This window comes from Trichechus manatus, unplaced genomic scaffold (genome assembly GCF_000243295.1).
Source record: "Trichechus manatus latirostris isolate Lorelei unplaced genomic scaffold, TriManLat1.0 scaffold00216, whole genome shotgun sequence".
Classification (NCBI taxonomy): domain Eukaryota; kingdom Metazoa; phylum Chordata; class Mammalia; order Sirenia; family Trichechidae; genus Trichechus; species Trichechus manatus.
Genome location: NW_004444152.1, coordinates 1,945,551 through 1,955,968, shown reverse-complemented (window position 1 = coordinate 1,955,968; position 10,418 = coordinate 1,945,551). Strand labels below are relative to the sequence as shown.

The 10,418-nt window shown below is 48.4% G+C and overlaps 1 protein-coding gene across 1 annotated transcript in view; it reads left to right on the top strand.

Annotated features, from left to right (window-relative positions):
• The first annotated feature begins 7,884 nt into the window (after positions 1-7,884).
• The window catches only part of SMG9 (SMG9 nonsense mediated mRNA decay factor), an 18,393-nt gene continuing 15,859 nt past the window's right edge, over positions 7,885-10,418 (top strand). The window contains exon 1 of the mRNA XM_004388777.2: positions 7,885-8,037. Within this exon, the coding sequence (XP_004388834.1) occupies positions 7,888-8,037 (150 nt within the window). The 5' untranslated portion in view covers positions 7,885-7,887. The remainder of the gene's footprint in view (positions 8,038-10,418) is intronic.

Below are 10,418 nucleotides of genomic sequence, written 5' to 3'. Positions count from 1 at the left end.
AAGAAAGAGAAAAGGCAGCTCTCTGGGCGCCTGACCACACCACTGACTCACCACCAGGCAGGCTGCCCAGTGCCAGGGAAAAATGTGGGTTTGCCCTGGAGTGACACAGGCTTGGGTTTGAAGCCAGGCCCTGCTGCTTCCTGGCTGTGGGGCCTTGGGTAAGGCTCTTCTCTTTCAGACTCATTTTCTGCATCTGTTAAATGAGGAAAGGGGAAATTGTAGGGAGGTATATAAAGCAGGGAACACAGAGCCTGGTACACAGTGGGCCTGTGGTCAATGCCAGGACCCTTCTTTTCTCTTTCTGAAGTCATTTCCACGTCTGAGGGGTGGGTGCCCAGATGTCAAACTGGCATGGAGGGTGGTCTGGAGTTGAGAAATTCAGACATGGCCTGACAGAGAGGTGCTAAAAAGCAACACTGACAGACAATACACAGATGGCCTATCACATGTATCTCCCAGTAAATATCCATAATCTTCTGGAGAATTCAGAAACAGGAGAACTCAGTATGACTGGTGTTTTCATCCAGTCTGTGGCAGCCTGGAAGGTCCTTGGGTGATTAAAATGGTGTGCACTCAACTTCTAACCTAAAAGGTTGGTGGTTCAAACCCACCCAATGGTACCATGGAATAAAAGCCTGGTGATCTGCTTCTGTAAAGACCAGCCAAGAAAACCCCATGGCAAGTTCTACTCTGTAACACATGGAGTCACTATGAGTCAGAATTGACTCAATAGCAATGGGCTTTTTTTTTTTTTTTTTTTTTTTTTTTTGTGACAGCCTGGACAAATGTTTCTGCCAGACACTGGTAGACAGAAAATGGCAGTAGGGATGAGGCCTGGAGGTGAGGGGGCAGCTCAGAATCAACCACCATCGTCATCATCACAGATCTCAAAATAATGACAATACATAACGCTTAATATGCACTAAGAACTGCTCTTGGCATTTTCACATTCTTAACCCTGCTAGCAACATTTTGTTGCCTTTGAATTATGGGGCTGGTGAAGAATATTAAATATTTGTTGAGAAGAATGAACAAATCCGTCTTGCAAGTACAGCCAGAATGCTCATTAGAAGCAAAGATGGAGAGACTTTTTCTCACATACTTTGGACATGTTATCAGGAGGGACCAGTCCCTGGACAACGACATCATGCTAGATAGAGGGTCATCAAAAAAAGAGGAAGACCCTCAACGAGATGGATTGACACAGTGGCTATAATAATCGGCTCAAGCATAATGATTGTGAGGATGGCGCAGGACTGGGCAGTGTTTTGTTCTGTCGTACACAGGGTCGTTCTGAGTCGGCACTGACTCAACGGCACCTAATAATGTTACTCCCATTTCACAAATGGGGCTGCAGAGGCAGAGAGGGTTAAGGAAATTGGCTAAGGTCATGCTGCTATTTATGCGAACCCAGGGACATGCTCTTAACTCCAGTGCTTTGCTACAATAGTAGCTCCGGAAGGAAACAATAAACCGGAAACGGTTGTGGCCATTAGGATGGAAAATGGGGGCCAGAATGGGGTTTATTGTGTATCACTTTGGCTGATTAAATTTTGTCAGTAGCTACATGGACTGCTGTTGTTAGATGCCACTGAGTTGGCTCCCCGACTCATGGTGACCCCATGCACAATGGGATCAGGATCCGCCAGCTGCTCCTTGGAAACCCTGTGGGGCAGTTCTACTCTGTACTGTAGGGTTGCTATGAGTTAAAATCGACTCGATGGCAATGGATTTGGTTTCGTTTTGAGAACTAAGCAGGGGTCAGCAAACTTTTTCTGTAAAGGGCCAGAGAGTAACTATTTTAGCCTCTGCAGGCTATACAGTCTCTGTCACAACTCTGCCATTGTATGAAGAAGGTAGCCATAGACAATCTGTAAATTGATAGGTGTGGCTGTGTTCCAATAGAATTTTATGTACAAAAATGGAGCAGGTCAGATTTGACCCATAGGCTCGTAGTTTGCCAACCTCAACCCCTGAGCATGAGCTGATGGTCCCATGAACCCAATTCTGACTCATAGTGGCCTATCTTAGCTATCTAGTGCTGCTATAACAGAAGTACCACAAGTCGGGGCTTTAACAAAGAGAAATTTATTCTCTCACAGTTTAGGAGGCTAGAAGTCCAAACTCAGGGTGCCAGCTCCAAGGAAAGGCTTTCTTTGTCGGCTCTAGGGGAAGGTCTTTGTCATCAATCTTCCCCTGGTCTAGGAGCTTCTCAGCACAGGGACCCTGGGTCCAAAGGATACGCTCTTCTCCTGGCTCACTTTCTTCATGGTAGTAGGTCCCTGTGTTTATCTGCTCATTTCTTTCTTTTATATCTCAAAAGACATTGACTCAAGACACAACCTAATCTTGTAGACTGAGTCCTGTCTCATTAACATAACTGCTTCTAATCCTGCCTCATTAACATTGTAGAGGTAGGATTTACAACACATAGGAAAATCACATCAGATGACAAAACAGTGGACAATCACACAGTACTGGGACTCATGGCCTAGCCAAGTTGACACACGTTTTGGGGGGATATACAGTTCAATCCATAACACCACCCTTTGGACAAAGTAGAACTGTGCCACAGGGTTTCTAAGGCTGTAATCTTTGCCGCAGCAGACTGCCACATCTCTCTCCCGCACAGCGCTGGTGGACCGGAAGCACCCACCTTTCAGTTAGCAGTGGAGGGCTTAACCACTGTGGGACCAGGGCTCCTTCATCTATTACCCATTCAAAAATAATTTAAAAAGCTTTTTAAAATGAGATTGCAAATGAAAAGTGGGAAATTTTCCATTCACCTGTATATGTACGGGCACGTGTGTGTTTAGTTCTCTCATCTCTTAAAAAATCTTTAATTTCTACTTGGAAACCAGCAGCAGGCGAGCTCCATAAGCAACAATCCCCGCCCATTTTCCTCTTTGGCACAACAGGGCTCCGCCCGCAGACGTTTGAATTTTTGACTGGCTTCAAGAGATTTAATAGGCTGTTCTGCCCCCTTCCGGCAGTGGTTGAGCCTTGGGTTGCTAACCAAAAGGTCGGCAGTTCGAATCCACCAGCTGCTCCTTGGAAAGCCTATGGGGTAGCCTCTTCCTAGCTATTCCCTCCGCCTGGAGTGTACTTGTTCGTCCTTCAGGGTCCAGCCAGACCTGCGCTCTTTCATAGGTGATTTGATCCCCAGGCTCTCTCCTTCCACAGAAGAGGCGGGATCTTTTCCAGCGCACACGTCAGATCTGATTCATTCCTGCGTACTCAGTACATACTCACTCAGCACAGGATACTGAAATCCTGCCTGCGGCCCCACCCCACTGCATCCTGCCAACATTGCCGACAGGGCGGGACTCCAACCCGAAATCTCCGAAGTCTCCTACGCTCCCTAGTCTCCATAAACCGCCCACAACCCCAGCAAGGTACATGCGCACTGAGGCAGAGCCGCGGCGACCTCTCGCCTTCCCCCCGTAATTCGCATGCGTGTTGAGGCAAACCGCCTCCATTCACGCATGCTCCGCTTGACGCTCCCGCCGGTTCTCTCGCGCCGGGCCCGCAGCGCATGCGCACGGCCTGCTGTGCGCGAGACGTGGTCTCAGCTTGGCCCCGCGATACTTCCTCCTCCTTCTCTCCCTCCTTTGCGCCTCCTTTCCCTGAGTGCCGCTTCCGGGACGCCGAGGCCGGTTGTGGAGTGCAAGCTACCAGGTTTGTCCTTCTCTCTCCCACGCTTCCAGCCCTCCGACGCCATTTACCGGCTGCACCTTCCCGTTCCGTTTACCCTCCTGCGCCGTGTCCCAGCAACCATTCAAAAGCAGCCCTAGGTAAGAAGTCTGCACGCCTGCGGGAGGCGCGCGCACCGTCGGGGGGCGGGGCACGTCGTCCAGGCCCCGCCCCCACCCCGCCCCCTTTCTCGACCGTTAAACCGTCGCTCCGACTCCCCGGCGGGTGTGAGGAATTGAATAGGGAGGCGGGTCTCACCGTTTAATACTGGCTTGGCGCGGGGCGGGTGGCAAATAATGTGTAAATAGAAACCTCAGTCCTGGGAGTACCCTACCAGAGGGCCTGTAAACTGGCCGTAAAGCACTGGGGAGAGCCCTCCCATAATGTGTAAAGAGAATCTTAAGTTCTGGGGTACCCTGATAGGGGTCCTGTAGCCAGACCCTAAAATACTGGGAGGTCCTCCAACTGGTGTGTAAATAGGAACTTAAATTGTGAGGTTTCCCATAGAAGCCTGTAAGCAGATGTCTAATTACTGGTGAAGCCCCTGAATAATAGACTCAAGTTCTAGAAAAGGCCTCATTAAAAAAAAAAAAGAAACCCACTGTCCTCGAGTTGATCCTATAGGACAGGCTACAACTACCCCATACGGTTTCCAAGGCTGTAATCCTGGTGGTGTAGTGGATAAGAGCTGGGGCTGCTAACCAAAAGGTCGGCAGTTCGAATCCATCAGCCGCTCCTTGGAAACCCTATGGGGACAGCTCTGCTCTGTCCTACAGGGTCGCTATGAGTTGGAATCGACTCTACCAAAGTGGGTTTGGGTTTTTTTTTTTCTGTTTAATCTTTATGGAAGCAGACTACCACATCTTTCTTCCACGGAGTGGCTGGTGGGTTCTGGTTGGTTCTAACCCCTGACCTTTCAGTTAGCAGCCGAGCACTTTGACCACTGTGCCACCAGGCCTCCAAGGCCTGTAAATATATGTTTAAGTACATGAGGGGCTGTAGAAAAAAGTGTAAGCTCTTAAGTTTGTTTTTTTTTTTTGGGGGGGGGATGGTGGGAGAGTTCCTCCTTGGGTTGGGCATAAATGATAGTTAGGAATTGGGCAAGTCTTCCCAAATAATTTGCAAGTAGACATTTAGATTCTGGGAGATCCACATTGGGCATGCGTGAAGAGATGTTTAAGAACTGAGGACCCCCCCCCCCCCGCAAAGAATGTATAATTAGACTTAATTTATGGGGGGAGGGGGATCACCATAGGAGTCCTGTAAATAGACACTTAAATAGACTGGCTTTGTAAATTTCTGGGGAAACCCCAAAGAGGCCTTTAAATAGCATTAAGGGGTCCCCAAATTACGTGTAGGTAGCCCATAGGGGTGTAAATAAAGTTAGATACTGTGGAAGTACCTCTGTGGGGCAGTTCTGCTCTGTCCTATAGGGTTGTGGTAGGTTGAATCAACGGCACTGGTTTTGGTTTTTTGGTTTTTGAATACTTTTTTGCAAGGGACAAGGATCCTCATAGATACGTAAACAGACACTTTAGTGCTTGGACAGAAGCCCCACTGAGACATGAAAACAGACATTTCAACACTGGGGAGATCTCCAGAATAATGTGTAAACAGACACTTAATTGCAAGGGAGGAAGAGATCCAAAGTTAAGGGAGGGGTTCCCCCATCAGGAACCATGAACAATCATTTAGGTGCCAAATGAATCACTTTTTGTAAGCATTTGTAAACAGGCCTTTGTCCTCCTCTGTCTAGGAAGGCAAAGTCTTCAACCCAGTTTGTGGCTGGGCAGGAAGTCACACCAGTGAGAAAGGAGCTAGACACATCCCTTCCTGGATAGTGAGATTACCCCTGCAGCCTGTAAACAGACCCTTAAGTGCTAGAGAAAGTTTCTCACAGGGGCTTGTTAATGAACTGGAGTGAGGGTAGGAGATTCATAGAGTGATTTAACAGGAGCCCTGGTTGCACAGTGGTTAAGAGCTTGGCTGCTAACCATAAGGTTGGCAGTTCGAATCCACCAGCCGCGCCTTGGAAACTCTGTGGGGCAGTTCTGCTCTGTCCTGTAGGATTGCTATGAGTCAAAATCGACTTCTGACCATAAGGTTGGCAGTTCGAATCCACCAGCCGCGCCTTGGAAACCCTGTGAGGCAGTTCTGCTCTGTCCTGTAGGATTGCTGTGAGTCAAAATCGACTAGATGGCAATGGATTTGGTTTCGTTTTGAGAACTAAGCAGGAGTCAGCAAACTTCTTTCTGTAAAGGGCCAGAAAGTAACTATTTTAGGCTCTGCAGGCTATATAGTCTCTGTCACAACTCTGCCGTTGTATGAAGAAGGCAGCCATAGACAATCTGTGAATTGATGGGTGTGGCTGTGTTCCAATAGAATTTTATTTACAAAAATGGAGCAGGCCAGATTTGACCCATAGGCTCGTAGTTTGCCAACCTCAACCCCTGAGCATGAGCAGATGGCCCCATGAACCCATTGCCATCGAGTCAATTCCAACTGATAGTGACCTATCTTAGTTATCTAGTGCTGCTATAACAGAAGTACCACAAGTGGATGGCTTTAACAAAGAGAAATTTATTCTCTCACAGTTTAGGAGGCTAGAAGTCCGAATTCAGAGTGCCAGCTCCAGGGAAAGGCTTTCTTTGTCGGCTCTAGGGGAAGGTCTTTGTCATCAGTCTTCCCCTGGTCTAGGAGCTTCTCAGTAGAGGGACCCTGGCTCCAAAGGACGTGCTCTTCTCCTGGCTCTGCTTTCTTCGTGGTAGTAGGTCCCTGTGTTTTATCTGCTCATTTCTTTCTTTTATATCTCAAAAGACATTGACTCAAGATGCAGCCTGATCTTGTAGATTGAGTCCTGCCTCATTAACATAACTGCTTCTAATCCTGCCTCATTAACATTGTAGAGGTAGGATTTACAACACATTGGAAAATCACATCAGATGACAAAACAGTGGACTACCGCACAATACTGGGAATCATAGCCTAGCCAAGTTGACACACGTTTTGCAGGGGATATAATTCAATCCATAACACTACCCTGTAAGACAAAGTAGAACTGTCCCATAGGGTTTCCAAGGCTGTAATCTTTACAGAAGCAGACTGCCACATCTTTCTCCCATGGAGTGGCTGGTGGGTTCAAACTGCTGACCTTTCGGTTAGCAGCCAAGTGCTTAACCACTGTGCCACCAGGGCTCCTCCACATGGCCCCATAGAGTGCTGCAAACAGACAGTTATTACTCAGAGACTCCCTAGAATGATGTGTGAACAGCTAGGGGAACTCTCCCTAAGGATCTGTAAACAGATACTTAAATGGTGGGGAGTGGGTTGTATAGGTAGCTATACATTTTATAACATCTTAGATAGATTAATTTAAACACTGGTGAAACCTTGAAATAAAGTGAAATTCAGAATGAGGGTTCGTAGACCATCAGGAGTAGAAGGTAAATACACTGAAATGTCACAAGCATTTGTGTAGTGACAAGCTAAAAGTAGGTCTTGAATGCTGGAGCCTCACTCCCCTGTCCCCACATTCACGAGTGATGGATAATCAAGAGTAGTTGGTGAGGTGAGGGTCATGTTACTGATTTGTAAGGAAATGCCTTACTGCATTTTGAGAAACAGAATGTGTCATTTTTATGTGAACCTTCCCTCTATGAATTGTGTCTATGTTGGGGCAAAGTGATTCATAGTTAGGAATCGTTTGGGCTGCAAGTAAAAGAGATGTATTGGTTTTCACTGCCTCCAAAGATAGGCAGTTCTAATGTAATATGGGATCCCCAAACCTTATGTCTCTTGCTGCTGTACCTTCCATTAAATTGCCTCGCAGTCCAAGATGGCTCCTTGAGTTCTACCCTCTACACCCACATTCGAGTCAGCCAGGAGGAAGAAGGGGCAAAGGCCCCCAGTGTTTGTGAAGAAAAGTTTCCAAAAGCTGCCAGACCGCGCTTTTGGTGTCATACCATTGGCCAGAAAGAACCTAGTCATAGGACCACGCCTAAAAGCGGCTGGGAAGTGAGTTCTGGATACCCATGTACCCAGCTAGGAACTGAGGGTTCTATTTCTGCATAAGAAGTGAAGAATGGATATTGGGAACCACATCCACACGTCTCCCTTTTAAAAGGAAGTGTCTCAGGGAGAACAGGAGAGACATCTCTTCATCCTGGAATCCCTTCATTCTCTCTATAGGTGACCATGTCTGAGTCTGGGCACAGTCAGCCTGGGCTCTACGGGATGGAGCGGCGGCGACGGTGGAAGGAGCCTGGCCCTGGCGGCCCCCAGAATCTCTCTGGGCCTGGTGGTCGGGAGAGGGACTACCTTGCACCGTGGGAGAGGGAGAGACGGGTGAGTGTCTGGGTCCAACGGCAGTATTCATTCATCCATTCATTCCACAAATGTTTATTTTGCACCTGACATGTGCCAGGCACTAATGTAGATGCTGGGAATAGATCTGTGAACCAACTGCCCTCATGGAGTAAGAGGGTAGAGAGTGATAAAGGGGCTGTTTTAGATGAAAGGGTCAGGGAAGGCCTCCCTGAATAGGTGACTTTTGAGCAGAGCCCTGCAGGAGAGGGGGGAATAAGCTGTGCCAAAATGTGACTGAAAAGCATTCTAGACAGAAAGAACAAGTGCAGGTGACTTGTTTGTAGTGCGTTCCAGTGGTAGCCAGGAGGCCATCGTGGCTGCAATGGATGAAGAAGGGAGAGGGCTAGGAGATGAGGTCAGAGTGGTAACGGGGACCAGATCATTGATACAGGGCCTTGTAGACCTTGGAAGAAACTTTGAATTGCACTCTGAGTGAACTTGACATTGGAGAGTTTGAGCAGAGAGGTGCCGTGGCTCATGTTTTAAAGAGTTGTGTAATAATAGTAACAGCAACTGTTTGTATTTATTGCGCGTGCTGCATGCTGGCCCTGTGCTAGGTGTGGTACATCTTTTGGGTATTCCTGAACCCTCACAGCTACTCCATAATGTAAAACCTATGATAGATCTGATTTGAGCCTCAGAAGTGAAAGGCTTGCCCAAAGTCACAGAGTCCATAGGCTAGAACCCAGGCCCGGCTGAGTCTCCAGCACAGCACCGTTCTGTTTGCTGTAGAGAGGGTGTCCTGGTCTTGGAATCGGGAGGCCATGGTTTGGGTCTAGGCCTTGCTTCGCTCTGCTCGTGTGCTTTGGCGACTCATTGCCAGAGCCTGCCCACTTCTGAGAGCTGTTTCAAGGGTGGAAGAACGTTACAGTTGCGACCAGTTTCTGAGCCATAAAACTATGCAACACGAAGAATAATTTAACCGACACAGTGAGCTGGGCTCTTGCTTGTTCCTTCTCTTGGATCACAGCGTTAGTGAGAATGCGCAGTCTCTCTTCCTTCCACACACGTCCTTCTTGGGAAATGTTACCATCTTCCCACACAAGCAACTCCCAGATCTCTGTCTTCGTCTCTGATTTTGCTGCTGAGCTCTGGCAGCCTCCTCTCTTGCCCAGAGGTTTCTCACATCCTCCACGTCCCCTGCAGGCCTTGGCATCTTCCCACCATTTCTCCTTCTCCTCCTCCCCATATCAGTGACAGCCACCTCATCCTGGATGCCTCTCTCCTGTGCCCCTCCCCCTCCACCCCCAGTCAGGCACCAAATGGCTGCACGTTCTGCCTCCTGAATGTATCTCTGATCCACCATCTTCTCTCCCCACTCACAGCCTTGGTCCCAGGTATCATCCAGTCCACACTGGACCTTCTCACCTGTCTCCCTCCCTGGCCTCCTCGAAGCCCACAACTTCTCCTTCTCCGTGTCTCCCCCTCCCCAGACTTTCCTTCTTTCCAAAGCATTTTCACATCATCCTTTTGTTCTTCACCGTAAGCCAGTGAAGTAAGCCGGGTTTAAATAGGTGACCCCAATATATGGGTGAAGAAACTGAGGCCCAGTGAGGGGTTAAGACTCTCCTGGGGTTACTCAAGGAATCAGAGAAGGACCAGGACTCAAACTCGGGTTTCTCCCCTCTCAAGCAGAATAGGGATGGATCAGAGGAGGCGTGAAGAGGCAGTGTTTGGGAATAAGTCTGTCAACTTGGCTAGAGCCGTAGAGGGACTGAGAGGAGAGGTGATGACGATAGCACATGCTCCCAGCAGTTCTCAGTTAGTGAGCACCTGCCGTGTGCCCCTTTCATCCTCAAAATAGTCCTGTGAGTACAGGGGAAGCCAGCACAACTTGTACAAGGAAAGGTCATGGAAGCTCCATAGACACTTCAAACTCCCTGAGGGACTGAATTGCTGGGCTGAGGGTTGTGGGGACCATGATCTCGGGGAACATCTAGCTCAATTGGCATAACACAGTTTATAAAGACAATGTTCTGCATTCTACCTTGGTGAGTAATGTATGGGATCTTAAAAGCCTGTGAGCAGCCATCTAAGATACTCCACTGGTCTCACCCCTTTGGGAGCAAGGGAGAATGAAGAGAACAGGATACAAGGAGAAGATTAGTCCATAGGACTAATGGACCACAGCTACCAAGGCCTCCACTAGACTGAGTCCAGTACAGCTAGATGGTGCCCAGCTACCACCACTGACTGCTCTGACTGGGATCACAACAGAGGGTCCTGTACAGAGCTGGGAAAGGATGTAGAACAAAATTCTAACACAAAAAAAAGACCAGATTTACTGTCCTGACAGAGACTGGAGAAACCCCAAGGGTATGGCCCTCGGACACCCTTTTAGCTCAGTGGTGAAGTTACTC